The sequence below is a fragment of the Schistocerca gregaria genome, chromosome 1 (genome assembly GCF_023897955.1).
Source record: "Schistocerca gregaria isolate iqSchGreg1 chromosome 1, iqSchGreg1.2, whole genome shotgun sequence".
In the NCBI taxonomy this organism is placed as follows: domain Eukaryota; kingdom Metazoa; phylum Arthropoda; class Insecta; order Orthoptera; family Acrididae; genus Schistocerca; species Schistocerca gregaria.
In genome coordinates, this window is record NC_064920.1 from 320699188 (window position 1) to 320714147 (window position 14960).

At 40.2% G+C, this 14960-nt stretch overlaps 1 protein-coding gene across 2 annotated transcripts in view; it reads left to right on the forward strand.

Annotated features, from left to right (window-relative positions):
• Positions 1–14960, forward strand: part of LOC126343639 (DNA helicase MCM8-like) — a 146102-nt gene that overhangs the window by 130010 nt on the left and 1132 nt on the right. For both annotated transcript variants that reach the window (XM_050001955.1, XM_050001954.1), the window contains exon 12: positions 11918–12140. In XM_050001955.1, the coding sequence (XP_049857912.1) occupies positions 11918–12140 (223 nt within the window). The remainder of the gene's footprint in view (positions 1–11917; positions 12141–14960) is intronic.

Here is a 14960-nt window from a genome sequence, read left to right on the forward strand (position 1 = left end):
TGGTGGGAGGATTGTGGGTGTGAGGGAAATGGCACAGGAAATCTGTTTATGGACTAGGTCTGCAGATTAGTGCCTGTCTGTGAAGACCTTAATGAATACTGAGCAAAGGAGTTTTGTCATGGCAGATGTGTCGTCCCTGGATGACCAGGCTATATGGGAGAGATGGTGTGAAAGGATGACAACTGTCAGAAAGCTGGTACTGTTGGTGGTTCGCAGGTTTAATGTAGACAGAGGTGCGGACAGAGCCTTCAGAGAGGAGGAGGCCAACATCAAGGAAAATGGCATGCTGGGTAGAGGAGCATATGAAGCTGATGGGAAAAAGGTGTTGAGGTTGTGCAGGAATGAAGATAGGGTGTCTTGGTCCTGAGTTCAGATCATGAAGATGCCATCAGCTGAATCTAAACCAGACCACATGTTTGATGTTTTTGGAGGCTACAAGAGCCTCCCATAGATGGCCCAAATTAGGGTACCATGCCGGTGCCCATAGCTTTTTTGTGTATTTGTGTATGTATTTCCCCTTCAGATGAGTAGTAGCATAGAGTTGAGTAAGGTGTATGAGGAATGAGGTCATGGGTTTGGAGTCGGAAGGATGTTGGGCGGAAAGGTAGTGTTTAGTAGCAGTAAGACCATGGGCATGAGGGATGTTGGTGTATAGGTAGGTGGTGTCAACAGTGACAAGCAGGGATCCAGGAGGCTAAAGGTGTGGGCATGGTGGAGGGTCAGTGAAGGAAGTGGTTGATGTCTTTGATGTGGGAATCTAGATTATTTGAAATAGGTTGCAGCTGTTTGTTAATGAGTGCCAAAATTCTTTCAGTGTGTGTGTGTGTGTGTGTGTGTGTGTGTGTGTGTGTGTGTGTGTGTGTGTGTGTGCGCGTGCGTGCGCGCGCGCACGTGCACGCACTAGTTTTGGACTTCTGGAATGGGATCACTCTGACAGAATTTACAGGTGGAGTCAGATAATTGGCAGAGGTCTTGTGCCAGTTAGTGACTCTGATTCATAACCACAGTGGTGGAACCTTTGTTTGCAGGTAGGAGGATTAGGTCAGGATTTGTTTTGAGGTTATGTATGGCTATTCTTTCTTCAACTGAAAGGTTGGTGTTCTGCGGAAGGGACCTGGGGACGAATGTTGGGGCTAAGTTGGAAGTAAGGAATTCCTGGAAACTGACCCGTAGGTGGTTAGTTGGGAGGAGGGAATGATCATGGTTGGATGGCGGTATGAACTGGAAGAGGCAAGGTTCCATGCTGTAATTATGGTGGTTTTGGTTGGAGGGATTGGCAGCAAAGAAGTGCTTCCATTGCAGGGATCCAGAGGAGGAGAGTAGGTCTTTGACAAGTCCAGTATGGTCAAATTTGGGTGTAGGGCTAAAGGTGAGGCCTTTGGATAGGACTGAAACTTCTGTGGAGCTGAGGGTTTTGGTGGAAATCTTAACAACAGTTTTAAAGAAATGTTTTGGCTCTGGATATGGTGGAGAGTTGGTAGAGAGTTTTAGGGAATGTGGCAAGTTGAAAAGGTCAGCTAGGCAGGGTTTAGCTGCTGTGAGGGGTGGACAAGGAGGAACACAGTGGGCATAATAGGGGTTAGCTAGTTGTGCCCCAAGGTGGCAGTAGTATGTCAGCAGGTTGGATAACTTACGGAGGTGAGTCTGGAATGTTCCTCCAGGTGCTGGAGAGCAAGGGCTTCAATTTCAGAGATGTGATGTACAGTGTAGGGATTGTGGAGTAGTAGTATCTTGGAGGCAGGGAGAAGACTGCCTGAGGCATGGAGATGTGTTTCTACAGTACCAGGTTTGTGTTGGTAGAGTCTGAAATGGTGCAGGTCACCGTGAAAAGAGGGGTGGGATCCAGAGAAAGGAATTTTTACAGTTAGGCCATTTAGGGGATTCCATGGTTCAGGCAGCACTTGAGAAACAATATTTGGGACTCTGTTTTAGCCAGGGAAAAAGGATTGTTTTTGGAATGGTCTAAAGGAAACAGGAATGATGCTGAGATGGGAAAAATAGGTGTTGGTGGTTGTGATAACCGAAAAGACCCATAAAGATGTGTAAAAAACACACAAAGGCATGCAGAAACATTCACAGATAAGCAAAAATACCCAAAGATACAAAAAAATAAACAAAAATACATGAAACTGTGTGAAACAATGTAAAAATACGAACAAATACATTGAAAACGTACAGAAATGTGGGTGGAAAGGAAAGAAGAGGTAGGTGTGTGTGTGTGTGTGTGTGTGTGTGTGTGTGTGTGTGTGTGTGTGTGTGTGTGTGTGTGTCTTTTGCAAGATGCAAAGAGAGAGGGAAGGGTCTGGGTTAGATCGAGGATCGAAATTTCGTGTGGCATGGGCAATACATCAAGATGGGGGATGAACTGAGATCAGTAGGAAATAATATAATTACAACTGTTGGAGAAAAGAATCTGGTGCATTAGACACTGCATCAGCAATCCATGCAGTCATGAAGAGTGTGTTGTGTGCGAACGATCATTGATACAGTGTGACTCGGAAATAGATGCAATTTTAAAGGTGGTGAATAAACACAGGAAAAAAAAAAGGAAGAGCAGACATTGAAAAGAGTAATGCTGTAGAGAAGGGTAATAAAGGAAAACATTGCAGGATGCAAGAAAGCCCTTCGGCAAAAATGAAATGGTGGAAACTCTAGGTAGGAATATCAACAATGTATGGAAAGACAGATTGCTATTTAGCATAAAGAAGGCATGTCAAGTTGCAGAAAATCACAATTAAAAAATACTCACCTAAAGCTTTCAGCCATATCCTTTGTCAGTAAAAGACAAACACACACACACACACACACACACACACGCCTAAGCACACCTCACGCACACATGGCCCCAGGAGCTCGGGCCGGAATGCAGCTATCACATAGGTTGCAACCAGCAATCTGGTGGGGTGGGGAAGGGGAAGGTGTAGTAGTGTACAGGTGGGGAGATAGGCGAATGTTGTCTGGTGGGGTGTACTGGGACTACACTGCCAACTATCCTGGAGACCCCATTCCGTAATCTGTACTCCTATGTCAAACACACCAACCACTTCTTTCACAAACTTTCCACCATCCGCACCCATTCGCCTCTTGGATTGCTACTTGTCACTGTTGATGCCACCTCCCTATACGCCAACATCACACATGCCCATGGTCTACTGTTATTGAACACTATCTTTACCCCCAACATCCATTGGACTCCAAACCCACTACCTCATTTCTCATACATCATACTAACTTGATCCTGAACCACAACTACTTCGCATTTGAAGTAGAGGTGTATAAACAAATCTGGGGCACAGCTATGGGCACCCCCTTGGCATCCTCCTGTGCCAGCCTTTTTATGGGCCATCTAGAGGAGACCTTCCTAGCCTCCCAAAGTGCCAAACGTATAGACTGGTTCAGGTTCATTGATGATATCTCCATGATCTGGACTCAAGGCCAAGACAACTTATCTTCGTTCCCTCACAGCCTCAACATCTTCTCTCCCATCTGCTTCACATGGTCCTCCTCAACCCAGTGTGCTCCTGTGCCAGCCTTTTTATGGGCCATCTAGAGGAGACCTTCCTAGCCTCCCAAAGTGCCAAACGTATAGACTGGTTCAGGTTCATTGATGATATCTCCATGATCTGGACTCAAGGCCAAGACAACTTATCTTCGTTCCCTCACAGCCTCAACATCTTCTCTCCCATCTGCTTCACATGGTCCTCCTCAACCCAGTGTGCTCCCTTCCTAGATGTTGACCACCTCCTCTCTGGTGGCTCCATCTACACCTCTGCCCACATTAAACCCACCAACCACCAAAAGTACCTCCATTTTGGCAGCTGTCCTCCCTTTCACACCAAAAAGTCCCACCTGTATAGCCTGGCCACCCAGGGACAACGAATCTGCAGTGACAAAACTCCCTTGCTCAGTATGCGAAGTTCTCACCATGGCCTTCACAGACAGGCACCCCATCAGAGGCCGGGCCACCTATGAAAGCAGCCATGCTATTTATCAGCTTTTCTGCAATAACTGCAAATTTTTTTTGATTTTGGCATTACTAATGGCCTCTGCCAAATTGTGGCCAAGAGCACAGTCGACCACTCTATGGCACAGCATGCTGCTGAGCATAACACATTTGATTTAAATGGCTGCTTCAGTGCCCAAGTCATCTAAATCCTTCCCTCCACCACTAGCTTTTCTGAACTGCACAGCTGTGAGTTATCCTTGCAACACATTCTTCGCTAATTAATTATCCTGGCCTCAACCTACAGCAACATACTATCCCCACATCCTCCACCCAACATTTCCACCTCTTCTGTCTTGTCATCTCCCCATCTCCTTTTCATTTGCAGTCCTCTGCTAACACATCTGCCCGCCTTCCCCACTTCTCCCTTTTTTGATCCTTTTGTTCCCACCTCCCTGCCCCACAACCTCCAGATGCAGTGCCTGTTGACAGTCTAGTCCCTTCACTCTACAGCAGACAGTATTTGTCTCTCTCCCCATCCATATACTACTATTCCTTCCCCTTCCCTGCCCTGTCCAGATTGCTGCTTACATCCCACATGATAGATGCATTGCGCCCCGAGATGCTGGAGTTGTGTGTGTGTGTGTGTGTGTGTGTGTGTGTGTGTGTGTGTGTGTGTGTGTGTGAATGCTCTCTCTCTCTCTCTCTCTCTCTCTCTCTCTCGTACTGAAGAGGGCTGTGGACGAAAGCTTTATGTACGTGTCTTTTAATTGTGGCTGTCTGCAATTTGATGTGTATTCTTTACGATAAGTAGCAATCTTTCTTTTCCTACATTGTTGATATTCTTAAATGGAATTTCCATTATTATAATTATTAATTAGTACATTACACTGAAGCTCCAAAGAAACTGGTACAAATACCTAATATTGTGTAGGGCCTCCGTGAGTTCGCCGAAGTACCTCAGCACAACATGGCATGGACTCGACTAATGTCTGAAGTAGTGCTAGAGGGAATTAACACCACAAATCCTGTAGGGCTGTTCATAAATCCATAAGAGTACAAAGGGGTGGAGATCTCTTCTGAATGGCACATTGCAAGGCATGGCAGATGCGCTCATTAATGTTAATGTCTGGGGAGTTTGGTGGCCAGCAGAAGTGTTTAAACTCAGAAGAATGTTCCTGGAGCCACTCTGCAGCAATTAACGGACGTGTGGGATGTCAATTGTCCTGCTGGAATTGCCCTAGTCCTTCAAAATGCACAATTGACATGAATGGATGCAGGTGATCAGACAGAGTGCTGACTTATGTGCCACTTGTCAAGAGTCGTATCTAGACATATCATGGGTCTCATATAACTCCAACTGCACATGCCCCATGCCATTACAGAGCCTCCACTAGCTTGAACAGTCACCTGCTGACATACAGGGTCTACAGATTCATGAGTTTGTCACCATACCTATACGCATCCATCTGCTAGATACAATTTGAAACGAGACTTGTCCGACCAGGCAACATGTTTCCAGTCATCAATAGTCCAATGTCAGTGTTGAAAGGACCAGGTGAGGTGTAAAGCTTTGTGTCATGCAGTCATCAAAGGTAGACAAGTGGGCCTTAAGCTCCAAAAGCTCATATCAATGATGTTTTGTTGAATGGTTTACACACTGACACTTGATGATGGTCCAGCAATGAAATCTGTGCTTCTGTCAGATCGGATTATTCTCTTCAGTCGCCGTTGGTTCCATTCTTGCAGGATCTTTTTCCTGCCACACTGATGTCGGAGATCTGATGTTTTACTGGGTTCTTGATATTCACGGTTCGGTCATGAAATGGTCACACGAGAAAATCCCCACTTCATCCCTACCTCGGAAATACTGTGACCCATTGCTCATGCGTTCACTATAACACCACATTCAAACTAACTTAAATCTTGATAACCTGCCATTGTAGCAGGAGTAACTCATCTAACAACTGTGCGAGACACTTGTTGTCTTATATAGGCTTTGCCGACTGCAGCGCCATGTTGTGCCTGCTTATGTATCTCTGTATTTGAATATGCATGCCTATATCAGTTTCTGTGGCACTTCAGTATAATTATGAATTAGAAAGTGTAGGAAATATTCAGATAACTTCATACTTATTTAATGTCCATGCAAGTGTATAGAAGATAGAAAGTGTGATAACTAGTTGAGTACACCCATTTTGCTGCTTGGCAATAGCTCCTGTTGAAGTGCTTGTCTCCCACGCATTTGAATTGTAGTTTTGCATTCATATCTCTATATTGCATATTATAAAGTCAAGATACTCATGTATGCTGTGGGAACATACTTAAACCAGACTATTGATGTCCAGACTCAATACTGATGATTTTTTAAAAATTGTTCATTCCTGGAAACAGGAGAACACGGCATAGCTAAACTGTACGACTTTGTATACAGTAATTAGTTTTTGGATTGTCAGTGTATTCAAGTAGCAAGAAAAGGAAAAAAAGGAATCATTGAATGTTATACAGTAACACTAATATTTATTCTTACCATGTCATTTTGTATTTTTACAGCTGACCAATTAGATGACAATTGTCAAATCTACTAAAAAATATAACAACTTAATCACTCACTCTTAGTAATACCTTGAATAAACTAGAGCTATAATAATATAAGTCATTTGCTGTGAAAAGTTTTCAGTTCTGTAAAACATTCGCAGAACGTTATCAGTCTTTAATCTGCTCCCAATGCTGTGTTTTCAACTATTACTTTCCGTCCTTTTGCTGACTGATTTAGATTTTCTTGTGCATTAGTCAACCAAAGAATGCATCAGCACCTATATCTCACAAAGTACAACAAGAGTAGTCTTAAAATAAACAGTGCTTTCCCAAAAGTGAGTGTAATGGAATGTGTCTACAGCTGAATAGTAGAAAACTCTCATAGTTCTATCAGTTATTTGAGCAAAATTAGGGCTTCAATAAAAAATTAAAAACATGTTCTAAGTATTTTCTCTCCTTATAACTGCTGAACCCTTAGGAAAGTTTCTTAATTGATTTACTCACTTTTGCTGACTTAATCCCCTTCCTGAATTCCTTCATGTTGAAAAAGATTGACAGTTCATTTAGTAAAAAATTATTCTGGGTAGTCCCCATGGCATGTTCTGCATTACAAGCCAAACCTGAAGTCTTGATTTTATTTTTTTAATGCTTTCCAAACAGTCATAGAACAAGTCATCACAGAAAGCAGATGGAGAAGAAAGATTAGTACTTAAAATTTCTTCTGCCATAGAAAGAAATTTAACAGTGCTTCTGAAGGGTAACATAAATGATGATAGCCATAGTCCTTCTAGCTGGAGAGAAATGATGATTTTCTAGTGATGAAATCTTTAGTGAATCTAAGCATGCCCAACATTTAGTGATTTTTTGAGGCCTGATGTGAGATATAACTTGCTATGTTGTGTACAATATATTTTTTTGCGTTACCAAGAACACTGTTTTAGGGCTTATTGGCTTTCTGCTCAGAATGATTTTTATTGGCATTTATGGCAGTCAGTTTTTCATCTGTACTTCCTAGAACAGGTTTTTTGATGTCATTGTATCTCTTCTTAGTCTTGTTTGCCAAGATTCGTATCTGATTGACATAGGATATGAGAGTGGGTTCTGCCCCTAATTCACAATTCCCTCTCTTTGATAAAACATTCTTGACAGGCACATATATTAACTGGAGCATATGTAAATGTAGAAAGTCCACTGATGAAGGGTGATCATCACAACTCAATGATGCAATAATACCAAAATGTTGCTCTAGTGGATACTGATTGAACTTGGCAGTCAATACATATTTGAACCCTTTATTCCACAAGTATTCAGCTATTACTAATCTGCTCTGTACTGTTACTCTGAGCGAATCCAATGTTCTGGCTAAAGCAAAAGTACTGACTTGAGTGGTTGGAATATGAGAAATATGCTGCAAAATTTTATTGTGATCTGTATCTTTTCTCACAACACATGTTGGGGATTTTGAATTCAGAGGATCAAAAACATCATTTATATACTGACTAAATTTTTCAGTTGGCTCACTATCTTCAATTCCCACGATGTAGTTTTATCATCGACCTGTGTACTGTATATCAATGGAGTAGAGTTTTCTTTTATAGATCTTATCCAGACGGAGACTGTATTAGTTTTTGAAGTTAAGATTAAGTGTATGCATGTTGCCGCACTTCTGTTGTGTAAATATGCTATAGTGAAAATTAACTGAAATAGTTATCATGATAATTAGTCACATTTGATGTTGTTGTATTTAGCAGAGATGTATTTTTGAGCAGCTTATGTACATTATGTAAATATTACAATGCATCAAATGTTTTTGTACCTACTTTCATGTTATACTCTACACCTTGTCCTAATCTTTTCAGTTCCTTTCCCTTTGTCCATCTTCCTTCCCCTTTAATGTTCCTGGTGGAAGGAGGCGCCATTTTCTCCGAAAGCTTGCATAAATAAAACCGTTTTTATATATGCATTCTCCTGCTGCCACTTGGAGAGTAGATTTCTTATCTATCCAATTACATTATATTGTCAAAAACAAGTAACTGTTATTTATTAAATAAAACAGGAGCGATTACAGTATTAAAAACAATAAAAGTATATATTACTTCTCTGTAAAAACAAAATTGAATTAAAAGTTGAATGCTGTACTGCACAATTAAAATCAGTTTAAGGTTCGAAGTTTGAGAAAAGTTCAGTACACGCAAATAATTTTTTATACTCCAATTACAAAATAAAGCCAGCATCATAATAAAAACTGTTACAAAGAATGTTCAGTTTAACTGAAATTACTGTCTTTATGAATAGGACAGATATCTGATATTGTGGAGGGTATGGAATATGTCGTACTGATAACTATCACTAACAGCTTAGCTGCAATTTTCTTTAGAAATGCTAAGTGGTTTCTTGGACTGAACTCTTAAATGACACATTATTTTGTGTGATGTACAGTTTCATAACATCATATGCATTGTTTTATTGGCTGCTCTCAGCAAATTTCACAAAATTGTTTAAGGCTTCTGAAACCTCGGCACCAAAGATGAGTTGCGGGGATTTCTTCTTCATCACACTGTTTCTGGTGTCTCCTGTGGCTTGAAAAATTTGTAATATCACATCGTCAGTCAGATCTTCTTTGATAACTAAGTTTTTCTCTCTGTCGAACTACTCGTCAACTTCTTCTGCTGGAAACACACTCAGTTCATTAGCAGATGCAGAATTCATCACTCTTCACTATTTCGGAGCAATCAGTTGTTGACTTATCGTCATTTACATCGCTTTCCATCTCGGCTTCTTCACACAATTTATTTTATGGTTTTCTCCAGACCCTTTGCAGTGTTGTATTTTCTACAGAGATCTGAGCAATTGCAGAATTAAAAATAGCTTCTTTAATGTTAAAAGTGAGTTAGAGTTCTTTTCAGTAGATAATGCAAGAACTATTGTGAAGCATTGTATATAATGAATGATGCAGCTTATCTTTTTACATACTATTTCCATTTAAGATATTCATTCATCACAACTCCTAGAAATTTAAGTTTATCAGACTCATCAGGTAAAATTTTTATCAGATTCTTAAACTAAAAAGACCTTAAAGTCGTTTCACATAAATGCTGGCAAGTACTTACCTTAAGGACATGAAATATGTAATACTACTGACAGACACAGATAAGAGTACAAGAAACTATCCTAGCTTTTAGCTTGGAGAAGACTAAAGAAGACTACCAGGTCACTCGGACCCAAAGATTAGAGGGACCCCACCTGTCTCATAACTTTCTTTTTCTCTAGAGAATTTTCCTTTTTATACAGTTTACAATTACATTCAATAATTTGGCATTTATGCCCACTTGAAGCCAATTATAATTTAGCAAAAACTTCATTCAGTGAGTTAGTCTGATAATATTTCATGATCACACCAAAATTTTCTTTATTGCCTATCATTGCTAACTGTCCAATATTGATTCAGGTAATGAAGGATGTATTATCAGCATGTCACTAAATCTTCAGCACATGTGAACAAGGAGCTTTTTAAGTTGCAAGCGTTCTGATCCCCTTTGTGTGTGCGCACAAAACCAATGTCAGCATGAATGTGAAGCTTTTGAGTAGACCACTTTTACCTTGTTGGAGTCACTGAGTATTTTTCCTGTAGCAACGAGAAATTAGAGTTGGAAAAGTTTTTCTTGAAATCCACCTTCAGATACATATTGATCACTAATGCCTTCATTCCTACTGTAAAAATGGGTGTCCACTTGACAAATCAAAAATACATTTGTGTGATGCGAGTGTTCAGGGGAGTAGCAAATAGAGGTTCTTAATTGACAGAGATGGTAGTATCATATTGAAGCAAGGTTTGCTGTTAAAGGCTGATGATTGCTGGATGATGATGATGATGATGATGATGATGATGATCCACTTCATTTCTACACCAAAAATATTGTCAGTTGTCACATCTGTTGGCAATAAATGTTGTCATCACTGACATTGAAGTAGCCAGCACCCCAAAATCTAGTACGCTCTTCTCAGTGGTTTTGTGATGACTCTTTCTGTTTGCCTCCACGTAGTAGCAGATGACATGCTGCCATGACAAAAATCAGCAATCAGCGTTGCTCCTACCAACCAAGCTATCACCACATCTCCCCCACATCCCTGCTGGTCACTTCCACCGCAGGTAGACCTTAGACTGCTGTGCTTGCCAGAGGCCACCCATGCCGAATCGTTGCTCAACCAGTCTCTGTTCTTACTTTGATGAGATAATATCTTCTGAGTGTGCTTCCGGCAGCTCATCCAGTGCAGCATCACACAGCTTGCCAGGTTCGTGCTAACATCAGGATTTGCACCCGCAGCCAGTTTCTGCATTTTTCCACAGTCCCATTAACGAGAAAGGTGCTACGACGTTTTCCATGCCACCTTCCCCAGCTGTGTATCCTTGAGGCAGTTGCCTTGACTGCGGCTATACAAAGTCTGAGACTGGACGCCCAGTTCATCCGACTGGTATCAGCAACTGGATTACTGTGTGCAATGTAGTGTGCCATTTTGGCATGCCTTTACTGCCAAGTGTGCAATGGAAACGAGTTTTCTCTCTAATGTTGCTGGCTCCCTTGACGGCCAGGTGAGTCCATCTCACTCTCGAACTCCCCCCCCCCCCCCCTTCCTTTTCTCCCATGGATACATAAGACTTTAGTAAGGATGTAGCTCCAGCTAAAGCCAGTGTTAAAGTTCCCTTCTAGGCACTTGTCTTCTTGTACCACTAGATGACTTTGAACAAATTACATAACTGTATAATAGTTACCCTGTTCAAAGACTCTGTCATGAAGAGGATTCCCCCACCCCCCACCCCAGCCCCCCCCCCTACTCCCTTCCCCATTATTAAGAGATTGTAACCCATTAAATTTTGTTGTAGTAACTAGCTTTTGGGAATAAATATCTCATAAACCAGTAAATGTACCTCTTTCAGTACACCTTGTTGTTTATGGTTTGTTATTACTAATTAGCATGCCTCTATAAAATGTTTGCCCTTAGAAGTGTAGAAGGGAACCTTTAAATCATTCCTTCAGTTTGTTGGGCATGGTATCATTCTAAGTGATACACTATCTACCTTTCTCAGTCTGCAAACTGCATTATTGAGCCATTTTTAGGAGAACTTCAGTTTAACATGTAATGTGAACTATGGTGAGGCTTGGCATACTTCACATTCTCAAAAGTGAAAATAATGTTAAGTGACAGGAAAAAAAATCGTAGGATAAAGCAGAGGCAGAAGACCAAACCTGTGCATGTGTCATAGAACTACAAAATTTGTGCTTGCAGACATCATTAGCATTAGATTTTGTTTGTATATTTATAATGACACCTGAAATTATAAAGCTATCACAAGATCAACAATAATACAAGGATTGATATAAAAGTAATTTACATCAAATATGATAAGCCTCTAAACTCAGTCATTTATTTTTGTAGTGAAAGACTGAAATATTCACCAGGAGAAGAATTTGATCCAATTCCACAGCCACTGTTGAGAAAATATATTGCATATGCTCGAAAATATACAAATCCTCGATTAACTCCAGAAGCAGCTGACATTATACAGAAATTTTACCTAGAACTTCGTCGTCAGTATCAGGCAATGGATTGTACGCCAATAACCACTAGGCAGCTGGAGTCTATGATACGCTTGTGTGAGGTAAGCATATTTGTTCTTAAGTGTACCACAACATACATTTGTATATAAATGTATTAAAAACAAAGATTCCAAGACTTACCAAGCGGGAAAGCGCTGGTAGATAGGCACAATAAATAAAACACACAAACACACACACAGAATTTCGAGCTTTCGGAACCTGCGGCTGCTTCGTCAGGAAAGAGGGAAGGAAAAGGAAGGTGAAAGGATGTGGGTTTTAAGGGAGACATCTGCTTGTGTCTGTATGTATGGATGGATGGATATATGTGTGTGTGTGTGTGTGTGTGTGTGTGTGTGTGTGTGTGTGTGTGTGTGTGTGCGCGCACGCACGAGTATATACCTATCCTTTTTCCCCTCTAAGGTAAGTCTTGCACGAGTATATACCTATCCTTTTCCCCTCTAAGGTAAGTCTTTCCGCTCCCGGGATTGGAATGACTCCTTACCCTCTCCCTTAAAACCCACATCCTTTCATCTTTCCTTTTCCTTCCCTCTTTCCTGACGAAGCAGCTGCTGGTTGCGAAAGCTTGAAATTCTGTGTGTGTGTTTGTGTGTTTTATTTATTGTGCCTATCTACTGGCGCTTTCCCGCTTGGTAAGTCTTGGAATCTTTGTTTTTAATATATTTTTCCCATGTGGAAGTTTCTTTCTATTTTATTTACATCATCATTAATTTGTATATAAATGATTTTATTCTTCCACTTTCCTTAAAAAGAGCTCTCATTTACTATATTTTCTGACTATTACTGTATGAAAAACAAAAATCTTTCCAGGCATTGTATATACCATTCACCAATAATTTTCAAGGAAATTGAGTAGGGATCTCGTAACACTGTGGTAATGTAATTTTCAGTTTATTTCCCTTTTTTTCAACTGAAAGTTAATGGTGAATCAGACTGAGACCAAGAAAGGGCTCTTGTTACCAACAACAGTATCATGCAGCTTTGATGACAATTTCAATTGGACATACTTCAGAATTGTAATGTAAAATTAGAGACAAAAGGAACACTGCAGTAAACATACATGTGACAGCAGTAATGTGGGGTAATATGTAACAACAGACTGCCTGGATAAGTGAGAGACATCAAACTTATGGCATAGCAATGAGCATGTCCAAAAGAGGCAACCAAGATAGGAAAAAAGTATCCTAGATTTCAGAGAGCACAAAATCACCAAGATTGAGAAAATGATTGCCCTGCTACTAAGTGACAAAATTCCAACCTCTGGGCGGCTTTGTTATTGCTCATAAGATACCATCTTTGTTCATCTCTTAAATGTCCTAGGCGAGAGCAGCAAAAAGCTCTTGGTGAGAAGGAGAGCACTGCACATACGGATGTTGTTATAAATGTAAGTCAATCAGATGATTCATATCTGGATTGTACAATGTATGAGAGAAAATTTCTCAACTGTGTTAACACTAACTGAACCCCTCCACTCATTGGACTACGATTGCAGCTCTAGTTCAGAATCACTAGTGCTTCACATTCAAATCTGATTCTTAGCAGCAAATGTGGAAAGGGAATTGAATTTCAGTGAGCAAAATAGAAAAAAAGAAGAAAAACTTCTACAAGAAATGACACAGGGCAGGAAGGAGAATCAGAAATCTCTTGAAAAGCCTTTATAAAGTGAACATCAACAAAACTAAAGCATGGCTAAAGAAAGTAGTTGGAATTATATCAGGCAATGCATCAAGATTTAGATTGGGGTGTAAAGATACTAAAAATAATTGAAGTTAGCTATCTGTGCAGCAGGAATAGCACTTGTTGCTCAAAGTTCGTATAATATAAAATGTAGACTGTCAACAGCAAGAAAATCATTTTGGAAAACTTAAATATGTTAACATTAAATATAAATTTAAACATTAAGAAATCTCTTCTTGGAGGTATTTGGAATGTGCCTTGTATGAAAATTAAGTGGATGGGTAAGTAGTTAAGACAAGAAGAGAATAGTTTTGGAATATGATTCTTCAGAAGACTGTTGAAGATTAGATAGGCGGATAGGATAACCAAAATGGAGAGAGAATAAATGTATGGCACAACATTACCAAAAGTAGGGATTGGTTGATAGTACCCATCCCGAGGCAGTTTTACAATGGAGGGAAGTACGCACATGTCTTCGTGGGGGGAGGGGGGGGGGGGGTTAAAGACAAATAAGGCAAGAGTACAGTAAGTGGGTTCAAGTGCATATAGATTGCAGGCATTATGTGGAGATGAAGAGGATTGCATAGGATAGACTAGTTTGGAGAATTGCATCAAACTAGAATTCAGACTAAAGGCCATAGCATCAAATAATTTGCCGTCATTTAAAAGTTGAAGGGGTCTCAAATTTTGTCATACTTACATCAGAACAATAGCATGAGTCAGAGTATAATGAACTGGCTGGGATACGGTTGGTGGTGAATTGTTGAAAATGTGTTCTTGAGTAAAGGACACCTTTTAGACCATAGTAATCAGCATTGAGTATTTAGGTATGGAGCTTTATTCCTAATATTGATTCTATGGAGTTTTATTCCTAATATGGATTTTGTGAACTAACCTGTAGTAGTGCTGAATAAGCAAAGGAAAAGCATAGTTACTATACCCAATTAACTGAACATGCTTGTGGAGGACGTCTTTGACGCCAGACTACAAATAGTTCATGTTACACACTTTTGAACTCGGAAGCTTCGATTGAGGAATTACCCCAAAATAAATCATTATGTGACCTCGTGTCTTGAATGTAAGGAAAGTATGCAACAGTAATGTGATGAGTATAAATGAACGTGGTAAATTCTCTTCTTTTCATAATGGTCTTTTAGATTTTGTAATTATTTTATGCACTTTAATAT